This window comes from Ovis canadensis, chromosome X (genome assembly GCF_042477335.2).
Source record: "Ovis canadensis isolate MfBH-ARS-UI-01 breed Bighorn chromosome X, ARS-UI_OviCan_v2, whole genome shotgun sequence".
Taxonomy (NCBI): Eukaryota; Metazoa; Chordata; class Mammalia; order Artiodactyla; family Bovidae; genus Ovis; species Ovis canadensis.
The window spans coordinates 82,153,114-82,166,872 of NC_091727.1; the positions used below are offsets into that span (position 1 = coordinate 82,153,114).

General features: G+C 49.4%; 1 protein-coding gene across 1 annotated transcript; it reads right to left on the reverse strand.

Annotated features, from left to right (window-relative positions):
• Window positions 1-10,900: 10,900 nt before the first annotated feature.
• PNMA5 (PNMA family member 5) lies at window positions 10,901-12,335 on the reverse strand. The gene is given in 2 exon segments (XM_070291205.1): window positions 10,901-12,209; window positions 12,211-12,335. Coding segments are annotated over 2 exon segments (1,434 nt in total).
• Between the last annotated feature and the right edge of the window lie 1,424 nt (window positions 12,336-13,759).

The following is a 13,759-nucleotide window of genomic DNA, read 5'->3' on the forward strand; positions in this document are numbered from 1 at the left end:
CACTCTCAGTGTGTGTGTTTCTGTCTCTCACTATGTGTGTCTCTTTCCATGTGTCTGTCTCATTCTCAGAGTGAGTCTGTCTCCCTCAGTATGTGTGTTTGTGTGTCTCTCAGTATGTGTGTTTGTGTCTCTCTCAGTGTGTGTGGGTCTCTAAATGTGTGTGTGCTATCTCTCAGTGTGTGTGTCTCTCTCATTGTGGGTGTGTTTTTCCTCTCTCAGTATGTGTGTCTCTCTCTCAGTGTGTGTGTGTGTCAATCTTTCAGTGTGTGTATCTCTATCTTGTGTGTCTCTCTCTGTGTTGTATATTTCACAATGTGTGTGTCTCTCTCTGTATCTGTGTGTCTCTCAGTTTGTCTGTGTCTCTCTCACTGTGTATCTTTATCTTTCTCAGTGTGTGTGTGTGTCTCTCTCGTTGTGTATGTGTGTGTCTCTCAGTGTGTGTGTATACCTCTCTCTCAGTGTGGGTATCACCCTCAGTGTGTCTGTTTCTGTCTTTCACTATGTGTGTCTCTCTTAGTGTGTGTGTTTCTACCTCAGTGTGAGTCTCTGTGTGTGTGTGTCTCAATGTGTGTATGTCTCTATCTCAGTGTGTGTGCCTCTATCTATATGTGTGTCTGTGTGTGTGTGTCCCTCTCTCAGTGTGTGTGTGTCTCTATTAGTGTGTGTAATTCTCTCTCTGTGTGTTTCTCACAGTATCTGTGTGTGTCTCTCTCTCAGTATGTGCGTCTCTCAATGTGTATGTTTTCTTTGTGTCTGTGTGTGTGTATTTGGGTGTCTCACAGTGTGTGTGTCTCTCTCAGTGTATGTGTGTTTGTCACCCCCTCAGTGTGTGTATCTCTCTGTACCTTGTGGGTCTCTCCCTCAGTGTGTTTGTGTCTCTCTCTGTATCTGTGTGTCTCTCAATGTGTGTATCTCTCACTGTGTGTCTCTGTCAGCATATGTGTGTGTGTCTCAGTGTTTGTGTTTCCCTTACAGTGTGTGTGTGTCTTTCAATGTTTGTGTGTTCCTCTGTGTGTGTGTGTCTCTCAGTTTGTGTGTCTCTCATTATGTGAGTACATCTCTCTCAGTGTGTGTGTGTCAGTGTGTCTCTCTCTCAGTGTGTGTCTGTCTCTCTCACAGTGTGTGTGTTGCTCTCTCAGTGTGTGTGTTTCTGTGTGACTCTCAGTGTGTTTGTGTGCATCCATCTCTCTCATTGTGTGTCTCTCTCAGTGTTTCTGTGTCTCTTTCTCTCTCAGTGTCTGTGTGTCTTTCTCTGTATGTGTGTGTCTCTCAGTGTGGTGTCTCTGTCTCAATGTCTGTGTGTGTCTCTCTCAATGTGTGTGACTCTGTGTGTCTCTGTGTGTGTATGTGGTTGTCTTGCAGTGTGTCTGTGTTTCTCTCTGAGTGTGTATGTGTGTGTGTCACTCTCTCAGGGTGTATCTCTATATCTTGTGGGTCTCTCTCCCAGTGTGTGTGTCTCTCATTGTGTGTGTCTCTATATATATCTGTGTGTCTCTCAAAGTGTGTGTGTCTCTCTCAGTATGTGTGTTTGTGTGTTTGTGTCTGTGTGTCTCTCTATATATGTGTATGTGTCTCTCAGTGTGTGTGTCTCTCTCAGTGTGTGTCTGTGTGTCACGCTCAGTGTGTATGTGTGTCTTTCAGTGTGTGTGTCTCTCTCAGTGTTTTTGTCTCCCTCTCTAAGTCATGTGTGTTTCTCTCTCAGTGTGTGTGTGTCTCAGTTTGTGTTTCTGTCTCTCATTGTGTGTGTGTCTCTCTGTTGTGTGTGTCTCTCAGTGTGTGTGTTTCTCAGTGTTTGCATCCTCCTCAGTGGGTGTGTGTCTCTTAGAGTGTGTATGTCTCTATCTCAGTGTGTGTGTCTCTCTCTCTCAGTGTGAGTGCCTCTCTCTCACAGTGTGTGTTGCATTCTCAGTGTGTGTGTCTCTAGTGTGATTCTCAGTTGTATATTTTTCTCTCACTCTGTGTGTGTCTCTCTGTGTTTGTCTCTTAATCTCTGACTGTCTCTCAGTGTGTCTGTGTGACTCTCAGTGTGTGTGTGTATCTCTCACTGTGTCACTTTCTCAGTGTGTGTGTGCGTCTCTTTCATTTTATGTATGTGTTTCTCAGTGTGTGTCTCTCTCAGTGTTTTGTGTCTCTCTCTGTGTGGGTGCCTCTCTCTCAGTGTGTCTCTTTCAGTCTCCCACTGTGTGTCTCTCTCTCAGTGTGTGTGTTTCTAATTCATTGTGTGTGTCTCACAGTGTGTGTGAGCATCTCTCTCAGTATGTGTGTGTCTCTCAGTGTGTGTCTCTCTCTGTATGTGTGTGTCTCTCAGTGTGTGTCTCTCTCTGTATGTGTGTGTCTCTCAGTGTGTGTCTCTCTCTGTATGTGTTTCTCTCTCAGTGTGTGTCTCTCTCTGTATGTGTGTGTCTCTCAGTGTGTGTCTCTCTCTGTATGTGTGTGTCTCTCAGTGTGTGTCTCTCTCTGTATGTGTGTGTCTCTCAGTGTGTGTCTCTCTCTGTATGTGTGTGTCTCTCAGTGTGTGTCTCTCTGTATGTGTGTGTCTCTCAGTGTGTGTCTCTCTCTGTATGTGTGTGTCTCTCAGTGTGTGTCTCTCTCTGTATGTGTGTGTCTCTCAGTGTGTGTCTCTCTCTGTATGTGTGTGTCTCTCAGTGTGTGTCTCTCTCTGTATGTGTGTGTCTCTCAGTGTGTGTCTCTCTATGTGTGTGTCTCTCAGTGTGTGTCTCTCTCTGTATGTGTGTGTCTCTCAGTGTGTGTCTCTCTCTGTATGTGTGTGTCTCTCAGTGTGTGTCTCTCTCTGTATGTGTGTGTCTCTCAGTGTTCGTGTGTTTCTCTCTTAGTGTGTGTTTCTCTCTTAGTGTGTGTTTCTCTCTCAGCATGGTGTCTCTCTCAGTGTTTGTGTGTGTCTCTCTCAATGAGTGTGTCTCTGTGTTTGTGTCTCGCAGTGTGCGTGTGTCGCTGTATTTGTGTGTGTGTATCACTCTCTCAAGATGTATCTCTCTGTATCTTGTGGGTCTCTCTCTCAGTGTGTTTGTGTGTCTCTCAGTGTGTATGTGTCTCTATCTGTATCTGTGTGTCTCTCAGTCTGTGTGTGTTTCTTTCACTGTGTGTTTGCATCTTTCTCAATGTGTGTGTGTGCCTCTCTCATTGTGTGTGTGCCTCTCAGTGTGTGTGTGTTACCCTCACTGTGTCTGTTTCAGTTTTTCACATTGTGTCTCTCTCAGTGTGTGTGTTTCTAATTCAGTGTGTGAGGGTCTCTCTCAGTGTGTGTGTGTGTCTCTCTCTTTGTGTGCATGTCTCTCTGCATGTGTGTGCCTCTCATTGTGAGTTTGTTTCTCTCTCAGTGTGTGTTTCTATTTCAGTGTGGTGTTTCTCTCTCAGTGTCTTTGTGTATCTTGCTCAATATGTATGTCTCTGTGTGTGTCTGTGTGTATGTGGGTGTCTCACAGTGTGTGTGTGTCTCTCTCTCACTGTGTGTCTCTGTCTCATAGTGTGTCTCTCTCTGTTTGTGTCTCTCTCTCGATGTGGTTCTGTCTCTCTCTCAGTGTGTGTGTCTCTCACTCAGTGTGTGTGTGTCTCTCTCTGTGTGTGTCTCTGTATGTGTTAGTGTCTTTCGGTGCCTGTGTGTCTCTATAAGTATGTGTGTATCTCTCTCAGTGTGTGTGTGTAAATCTCTCTCAGTGTGTGTGTGTGTGTCTCTCAGTGTGTATGTTTCTCTATCAGTGTGTGTGATTCTCTTTCTCAGTTTGTGTGTGTCTCTCACTCAGTGTCTTTGTGTCTGTGTCTCTCTCTCAGTGTCTGTGTGTCTCTCTCAATGTGTGTGTCTGTGTGTGTGTCTCAGTATATCTGTGTCTCTTTCAGTGGTTGTGTGTCTTTGTGTGTCTCTCAGTGTGTGTGTGTGTATCTCTCAGTCTGTGTGTAAGGGCTCTCTCTCTGTGTGTGTGCACGTTTCTCTCAGTGTGTATGTTTCTCTCTCAGTTTGTGTGTGTCTCAGTGTGTGTGTCTATCTCTCTCTCTGTATGTGTGTGTGTCTCAGTATGTGTGTGTGTGTCCCTCTCTTAGTTTGTGTTTTTCTCAGTGTAATTGTGTCTATGTATGTCTCTCTCAGTGTGTTTGTGTCTCTCTCATTGTGTGTTTGTCTCCTCAGTGTGTGTAGGTCTCTCTCTTAATGTGTGGATCCCTCTCAGCATGTGTGTTTGTCTCAATGTATGTGTGTCTCTCTCAGTGTGTGTGAGTCTCTCTCTGTATCTTTGTGTCTCTGAGTGTGTGTTTGTGCCTCTCAGTGTGTGTGTGTCTCTCTCTCAGTGTGTGTATCACTCTCAATGTGTGTCACACTCTCAGTGTATGTGTCTGTGTGTTTGTGTGTCTCTCATTGTGTGTGTCTCTCACTGTGTGCATGTCTCTCTCAGTGTTTTTGTCTCTCTCAGTGTGAGTGTCTCTCTCTCAGTGTCTATATGTAGTGGATATAATGACATACATATAGCAGCTGTGATGTCATAAATATAGTGGCTATTATATCACATGTGTAGTGGATGTGATCTCATATAAAATGGATGTGATGTCATATACAGTATGTATAATGTCATATTCAATGAATGTGATGTCATATATAGTGGATGTTTTGTCATTAAGACAATGGGTTTGATGTTATAGATACAATGGGTGCGAAGACATAGATACAGTGGTTGTGATGGCACAGTTACAGTGGCTGTGATGTCACATGTATAGAGAATGTGATGTCATATATAGTGGTTGTGATCTCATAAATACAGTGGTGTGATATCATAAAGCGTGGATGTGATGTCTTATATAATCCATATGATGTCATACATATAGTGGCTTTGATGTCATACATACATTAGTTTTTATATCATTGATACAGTGGGTGTGATGACACAGATAATTTGGATGTGATGTCATATATAGTGGATGTGATGTCATAAACATAGTGGGTGTGATGTCATAGATATAGTGGCTTGATTTCACATGTATAGTGGATGTGATGTCACATACAATGGATGTGATATCAGATATAGTGGTTTTGTTGTCAAAACAGAGTGGGTGTGATGTCATATGTAGTGGATATGATGTCATAAACATAGTGAGTGTGAGATCATAGATACAGTGGCTATGATGTCACATGTATAGTGGATGTTTTGTCATTCATACAGTGGGTGTGATTTCATAGATAGAGGGGTGAAATGACACAGATACAGTGGCTGTGATGTCACAACTATAGTGGATATGATGTAATATACAGTGAATGGGATATCAGATATAGTGGGTGTGATGTCAGATAGTGGTTATGTTGTCATAAACACAGTGCCTGTGATGTCATATATAGTGGATACAATGTCATAAACATAGTGGGTGTGATGTCATAGATACAGTGGCTGTGATGTCACATGTATAGTGGATGTGATGTCATATACAGTGGATGTGATATCATATATAGTCGATGTGATGTCAGATATAGTGGTTGTGTTGTCATAAACACAGTGCCTGTGATGTCATATATAGTGGGTACAATGTCATAAACATAGTGGGTGTGATGGCATACATACAGTGGCTATGATGTCACATGTATAGTGGATTTAATGTCATACACAGTGGATGTGAAGTCTAAATAGAAGATTTGGTGCACTCGCATAAGCATCTGGGAGGCAGGATGGTAGATAACAAATAGGACAGTTATAAAGGTATCCCTCCCTCATGGCTGAACTGACTGCCTGAGTGCCATGTCCACCAGGCTCACCATGGCCTTAGCAGTTGTAACTACCTACAAACTGGAAGCAGTATATATTGTGATGAAAGTAACACAGGTTGCAGGCTTAAAAGCCTAGCTCTACAACTCAGTAACCAAGGCAAGCCTCTCAGTTCTCTTCCACTCATTTTCTACCACTGAAAAAGGAAAGGCTCCACTGCTCTGCAGATTGGACCACCAAACCAGTCCATCTCCCTCCTCCACCTCTTGATAACGACACCCCCTCCCAACAGAGCCCCAGGGCCAGGAGCAGGCAGGTCCGTCCAGGGACCCTAGGGGTTGAAGATTCGAGCCGCCCACCCCTCGTGTCCATGGGTCCCGGCCGCGGCCAGCTCTGAAGACTGGCGTCCAGCATCCAGAGACCACCAGGGCAGCTCACCAAACAGTCCCTTGAATCTTTGTGGGCACCCAGCTCCCTTCCTCTGTCCCGCCTCCGCCTGCACTGCGGTGACGGTGCATTTGGGTTCAGGGGACCTGCGTCAGCTCCAGGCTGGTGGGACTACCCAGATCCTCCAGGCCATTGGGCCATGGGCAGCGAGAGACCAGGGCGCCCAAGATGGGCGGCCAAGATTAGTTGTGATCCTCGCGCGCCATCTGGCGGCCATCTCGGGAACCGCCGCCGAGGCGTCCCGTGCCCAGGTTAGCCATCTCCAAGCGTGGATGGTCGCATTTCCTGATAAGCGCGACGAGGCAATCTCGCGGCTGCTGGAAATTGCGGCGTGCGCAGGCACACAGGCGCCGGACGTGAACGCGCAACCTCACGGGGCATGCACCTGCAAGCGCACGCAGGACGGCTTCACGTTTGAGAATGTGTCTCCCGGATCAGTAGAGCCTTCCACCCTGGCGAATGCACTGCTCACCAAGGTCTCTGGGGGAGCCGCAAACCAAGAGTCAGCCTCTGGACAGGAAGGGGCCATCGGCGGGCCCCTGTCTGCAGCCTCCTACTCACAGCCCCGCACCCTGCCTCCTGCCTGCTCCCAGAACACAGGACTAGTGTGGGGGAGTGGGACAGGGAGAGGGGTGCCCGTGCTTCTCAGCAGGCCACCATGCCCTGGACTCAAGGTGGGAGACAGTGCTGCCAGCCTTTCCCCGCCTCTGAGGAAAGGGGGCTGTGGAACTCTTGCTGGCCCACCCTCCTTTCCTCAGACATCACACCACCGCCCCTGCATGCCTAAACCCGGGCTGGCCGCTGTTGGCCAGCAGGGGTAGACTGATCTCAGGAAGGTGGGCAAACACCCGAGCCTTGAAATCCTGCACCACAATCCTGACAGATGCCTTTGACCTCAGACCAGCACGTTTCTGTGGCTGGCTGGTCTTTGGGATGGCACACATGAACTCTGAACCATCTGGGTGCCTGGAGCCCGCACGGAGCTGCCAGGGATCCTGCAGCCTGGTGTCCTACCTGCTGACCCTGCCCTCCCCCCACATCCAATCCACTTATTCCTGGGGGCTCCCTGAGGTTCATGGGGAGCCAACCAGCCACAGTTCCTCCCCACAAGTCCCTGTCCCCCAGCTCCTCCAGCCCAGGGTGCCACACAGACCGTCTTAGACACTACTGGGACCGCACTGCAGCACCAACTCAGGGTACAAGGCCACTGTCACTCCCCCCACCCCTGGAACCCATCCTCTCCACTGTCGAGAGCAGAGACGAGACTCAGCTCAAACTTTCAGGAAACCTTATTGAAAAAGCAATTATATACACTATATATGACATCACACCCACTGTGTTAATGACAATGCAACCACTATAGCTGACATCACATCCACTGAATCTGTGTCATCACACCCACCGTATTGATGATATCACACCCATTATATGTACGGCACCACAGCCACTATATGTATGACATCATATGCACTATATGTGACATCACCACCACTCTTTATGACATTCAGTTCAGTTCAGTTCAGTCACTCAGTCGTGTCTGACTCTTTGCAACTCCATGAATCGCAGCACACCAGGTCTCCCTGTCCATCACTAACTCCGGGAGTTCATTCAGACTCACATCCATTGAGTCAGTGATGCCATCCAGCCATCTCATGCTCTGTCATCCCCTTCTCCTCCAGCCCCCAATCCCTCCAAGCATCAGAGTCTTTTCCAATGAGTCAACTCTTCACATGAGGTGGCCAAAGTACTGGAGTTTCAATATTAGCATCATTCCTTCCAAAGAACACCCAGGACTGATCTCCTTTAGGATGGACTGGTTGAATCTCCTTGAAGTCCAAGGGACTCGCAAGAGTCTTCTCCAACACCACAGTTCAAAAGCATCAATTCTTCGGTGCTCAGCCTTCTTCACAGTCCAACTCTCACATCCATACATGACTACTGGAAAAACCTTAGCCTTGACTAGACGGACCTTAGTCGGCAAAGTAATGTCTCTGCTCTTCAATATGCTATCTAGGTTGGTCATAACTTTTCTTCTAAGGAGTAAGTGTCTTTTAATTTCATGGCTGCAATCACCATCTGCAGTGATTTTGGAGCCCCCAAAAATAAAGTCTGACACTGTTTTTCCACTGTTTCCCCATCTATTTCCCATGAAGTGATGGGACCAGATGCCATGATCTTCGTTTTCTGAATGTTGAGCTTTAAGCCAACTTTTTCACCCTCCTCTTTCACGTTCATCAAGAGGCTTTTTAGTTCCTCTTCACTTTCTGCCATAAGGGTGGTGTCATCTGCATATCTGAGGTTATTGATATTTCTCCTGGCAATCTTGATTCCAGCTTGTGCTTCTTCCAGCCCAGCGTTTCTCATGATGTACTCTGCATATAAGTTAAATAAGCAGGGTGACAATATACAGCCTTGACGTACTCCTTTTCCTATTTGGAACCAGTCTGTTGTTCCATGTCCAGTTCTAACTGTTGCTTCCTGACCTGCATACAGATTTCTCAAGAGGCAGGTCAGGTGGTCTGGCATTCCTATCTCTCTCAGAATTTTCCACAGCTTATTGTGATCCACATTATTATTATTATTATTATTATGACATTACACCAGTGTATTTATGACATCATATCCACTGTGTTCATGACAACACAACCACTATATCTGACATCACATCCACTGTATCTATGTCATCACACCCACTGCATGTATGGCATTACACCCACTATATGTATGATGTCATATGTTCTATATATGACATCATACCGACTGTGTTTATGACATCATATCCACTGTGTTTATGACAGCACAACCACTATATCTGATATCACATCCACTCTGTGACTTCACATCCACCAACACTAACTGAAACCATTGAAGACAGGGAATGACACCACAGCGAAGAACTTCTAACGTCCACTGGAGATCACAGTCCTGGCCCTACTCCTAACGAGGTGCCCTCCCTCCCCCCATTCTCTTCCTTCCCAAGGGCCTTGCACGTGGTGTCTTGCCAGGATGGTGGGTGCTGGCAATGCCCGATCCCCCGAGGGCAGCCCCTCCCACTCAGGCCCACATGCCCTATGATTGGCGCAGGACTGTCACACAGAAGGGCACGCTGTACCAAGCACAGGACATGGAGTCTCGAGGAAGCACAGGGTGGTCCAGCAAAGCACAGATCCTGGGGGGCCTCCGAAAGCCCCGCTGGGAAGCCCTGATGCAGATCTTCCTTCCTGAGGTCCTTGGGTGGGCGCTGGCCAAGCCCTCATCCATCCCCTCCTTCCCACCAGCTCCTGGAAGTGGGTTGGGGTGTCTCTGCACCACGGTTAATGGCACTGCTCAGAGAACACACACACACATCTCCAGGAGAGCAAGCAGAACTGGGCCTGAATCTGCACCAGGAAAGCACACACAGCTGAGGACCCGGGACAACAGCAGGTAGGGCCTTGGCTGGCGCTGAAGCTCAGGATATGTGGCAGGACCAAGCATTGGCTGACCAGGTAGGTGGAGACACCCAGCCTGGGTTCATGGGTGCCTCAGGGCTCTGCGAGGGGTGGGAGGAAAATGGATGATGGCTTGGGGGTGTGTGTTGATGGGGAGGGGAGAAGAGCTGGGGCGGGGAGGGGTTCCTTGAGACTTGGGTTACTAGGGGGCCTACAGGGGCAAATCTGGACTTCCCAGGACAGGGAGCAGCCTGCTCCAGGGGATGCTGAATAGGCATCCCCTCTGGAGGGGTGGAGGAGGCCCAGGCACCATGACATGGCCCTTAACATCTCTCAGGCCAGTGTGGGCAACAGCTGTTTGCAGGCACCCCTCACCTAGGCTGGGGCTGGCCGCTCAGGACTGTTCCCAGTTGGCAAGCTTTGGGGATGACCTTGGCATTGGCAGCTGGTGAGTGCTACTTCTCCAGGTGAGTCTCAGGTCTCAAGTGACCAAGCACAAACCTAAGCAGAACAAAAGAACCCTCCTTCCTGCCAATGAATTCTCCTCCTCCTCTTCCTCCCTCTCCTCCATGCCCCTTCTCCTCTTCCTGCATCTCCCTCCTCCTCCTTCCACTTTTCCTCCTCCTTCTCCTTTTCCTCCTTTGGAACAAAAGTTTATACCATGCACACCCACTCACAGCAAAGCCAGTTGTGGGGTACTTGCCCACCAGGTACCCAGGGCCCTATCATCTCCTCACAGTCTTTGCTGCCCTTGTCCCTACAGTCCTTCCAGGCTGCGGAGGCTGGGGTGGGGGAAGATTGCTTGTAGACTGGTGCTGGGTGCCATGGGCCTCGGGGTCCTCTGCTCTCAATTGCGGAAAGGCTCCAGGGTGCTGCCTTCCTGGGGACTCCCTAGGGCAGTGTATATGATCCTGAAGACAGGCTGGATCCTGCGATCTCCCCACCGGAGCATCTCCTGTGTGCCCCACAGCTCTTCCTTGCCAGCGCTGGCTCCTTGTGGCAGAGATGGCCTCCAGAGAGGCTCCTCTAGGCCCCACTTGGCCTGGGGGCCCATCAGCATTGGTAGCTCAGAGCCCACAGGGTGGGTGTTTGCAGGCGGCCAGGAGCCAGGGCCAATGCCAGAGCCCCCAACTACACCTTCTTCAGCCTCTGCTATGTAGGGGTCTCTGTCTGAGGTGCAGGCACCCATTTTGCTGCACATGACGGTACCCTGCTTGGGCCTCCAGCACCTCCCTGAACTAATTTTGGCTTGGTTGGTGGAGCACCTTCCAGCTGGTAGAAGCTGAGGGGGCTGCGCCTGGCTTCCCTGCCCCTCTGCCCCACTCAAGGCCCCCGCTGTTTGTGTGGACTGCCTTTTCCCCCGTTACACTTTTTCTGTTGCCTGCTAGCAGAGGGTGTGCCTGGATATGTTGAGCCTATGCTTCTTAAGCCTTGGGGTGGTTCAATGGCTCCAGCCCCTCTCTCGTTCCCTGACTCTTCTGCTGCCAGCTGAGGCCTGGGCTTTGCCGGAGGCTGGTTCTCGGCCCTAGGAAATAATGCCTGGCTGTGGCATTATTATTATTATTATTATATGCCTCCAGTGTCACAGCTGGAGGATAGCCGCCTGCACTTCAGAAACAGAACGATTCCTTCCTGGATGGTCTGAGTGCTGTTCTCAGCAAATGACCCTGCCTGCACCATGACCTGTGGGGTCAGGACACTGTCTTCTGATGCCCTGCAGACACTTTCTGCTTGACTCTGGTTCTCCTCGGTCACTGCCATGGTGGCCTCACACTCCTCTTCATCTTGAATGAGCTTCATTAACTGCAGGAAAGTGGGTGCACACTCTCACTGATCCAGTAGCTCGAGCTTGCCCTGGAGGGCAGTGGTCAGGGAGGCTCGAGCTAGGATGTGTCTCAGGCAAGTCGTGTCTGCGCTTCTCACTGACAAGGGGCTGTGCTGCATGGCTTTCTGAATCAGGGGCACTAATCGTACCAAAAAACCAGAGATAGTCTCTCCAGACTTCTGGAAGGTCTGGACTAACTTAAACTGTGAAGGTCTATGGTCCTCTTTATCCTCAAAGATCTGCTTCAGGGCCTCCAGGCACTCCTTCACTGTCATGAAGTCATTGCTGGCCCTCAGCACCTGCATGATGGACTGGGCAGGGCCACATAAGCTCTCCAGCAAATGCCACCTCTTCTCTATCTCATGCACCTGCCATAGCTGCATCATCTCAGTCACCTGCTCTAGCCAGGTTTCAAAGCTCTCTTCACCTGGACCTGGGAGAGTGTTTCCCAAAAATGTCTTGAGTTTTCAGTACCATAGACTTTCTTTCAGAAGCTGCAAGACTGGTTGCCTGACTTGAGACACACCCTCTGAATCTGCGCCCTCAGAGTGAGTGCTGTACTGCAGGGTTTTGGCAACATCTACCATTCTTCAGCCCTCATCTTTTAGGAAGTCCTTCAGTTTGTTGATAAATTCCTCATCTGGGCTACAGGGTTTCACCACCACTTCCCAGGTACCTCCCTTTCTTAGGATCCGGCTGGGCACTGTAGCATAGTTGATGGTGTCAGTCAATTCAAGGAAAACTGCATTAGTGTGGTCTTCCCTTCTGAACACTGTGCCCAGCACCCTGTAGGTGCAGAGGGACTCAGCCTCTCCTCAGGATCTCTTTAATTTCTGCCTCACTGCACTCCACAGGGATCTCCATGAATAGCAAGGCCTTCCTAGAGTCCAGGTCCATTCCTCTGCACCAGACTTCCAACAGAGTCACAGCCATTGCTCCCACTTTCTATGGACTGGTCTAATACTAAGTGCAGTAATCAGCTCACAAAGTGTGAGCTCACAAGGAGGTTTGGGTCAATGCCAAGTACAAAGGCAGAATCATCTCTTGTTTTCTACAGCCTATAAACGGAAATGGAGTGGGAACATCATTAATGCCCACCCTCCCAACTCCCACCAAAACCCCTCCACTACCCCCCTTCCGTTTCTTGTCACAGGGATTTAGCCCCTGCTTCCCGGGGCTTCATTAGTCATTTGATGGAGGGGTTTCTTTAGGCCCAGCTTCCCCGACCTTACCCCCTCCCTGCTGACTCCCACTTGCTGTGGGCTCCTCCTCAAAGTTCCAGGACTCTTCTGTGTGTCCTGGAGGTGCCTGTGGTGAAAAGGCCAGATGTGGGAGACAGGGCCCGGCAAACCCTCCAAGCAGGAGGGGTGGTGTGTGTGTGTGTGTGTGTGTGTGTGTGTGTGCATGCGCACACATGCCCATGCCATGGCTTTGGGCTGTGCCATCCCAGGGCACCTGGTACCCACTTCTCTGGGTCAGAGGTTAGAGGATGAAGAGGTCCAGTTCCCTCCTTTCTCAGAAAATGCCTGACAGATAAGAAAGATGACTGGAGCTCTGCACAAGGCAATGAAACTGGTGGGTGAAAAGAATGTGTGACAAGCTGTGGTGTTGCCATGGATACTGAGAACAGCATGGGCCGTGAGTTTCCATCACAGAGGGGTGTCATGTAGTAGGTAAGGTTAAGGAGCAACAGCTGATGTCACTGGCCTCTAACCAAAGAAGTATCCTTTGTTGCAGGGGAGGGAAGATGGGGGGTGGGGAGCAAGGACCAAGAGCTGAAAACATGAGCCTATGTTTTCCAGCTGTCTGGAAGCTAGAATCAGAGGCAGAAAAGGGACCCAAAAAGGGTCTCCTGTGCCACAATGCAGGAACAGACGACTCTGACCCTAGGTGTGGCCTTGCCCTGTAGACCCTGTAAACCTTGGCAGGCAACCCCACCCTTCCTGCTTTTTGCCAGGGCTACAGAGGCCTCTCCCACCTCACAGCTGTTCAGCACACTGGTTAGGGATCCAGTGGCAGTGCAGATGCTAGAATTCCACCCACAGGCAGCACCAGACCTGCCCTCCAGCGCTGCGCACAGAAAGTTCCTAGTGCTGGGGTAGTGGACACTGCTTCATTGGATCTGTTCCGGGCAAGGCCGAAGTTCTGCTTCACAAGCCCCTGCTCAGGCTGTGCCAATTCTGATTCTACAGAAGTGCTCACAAGCACTCTGCTACAGAGGTATGAGAAACTGCTCAACTGGTATTCAATGCTAGTGCAGTTATGATTATTGCTGCAGTGTGCACGCTTAGTCGTGTCTGAGTCTTACCGACCCCATGCATCACAGCCCACCAGGCTCCTCTGCCTATGGGATTTTT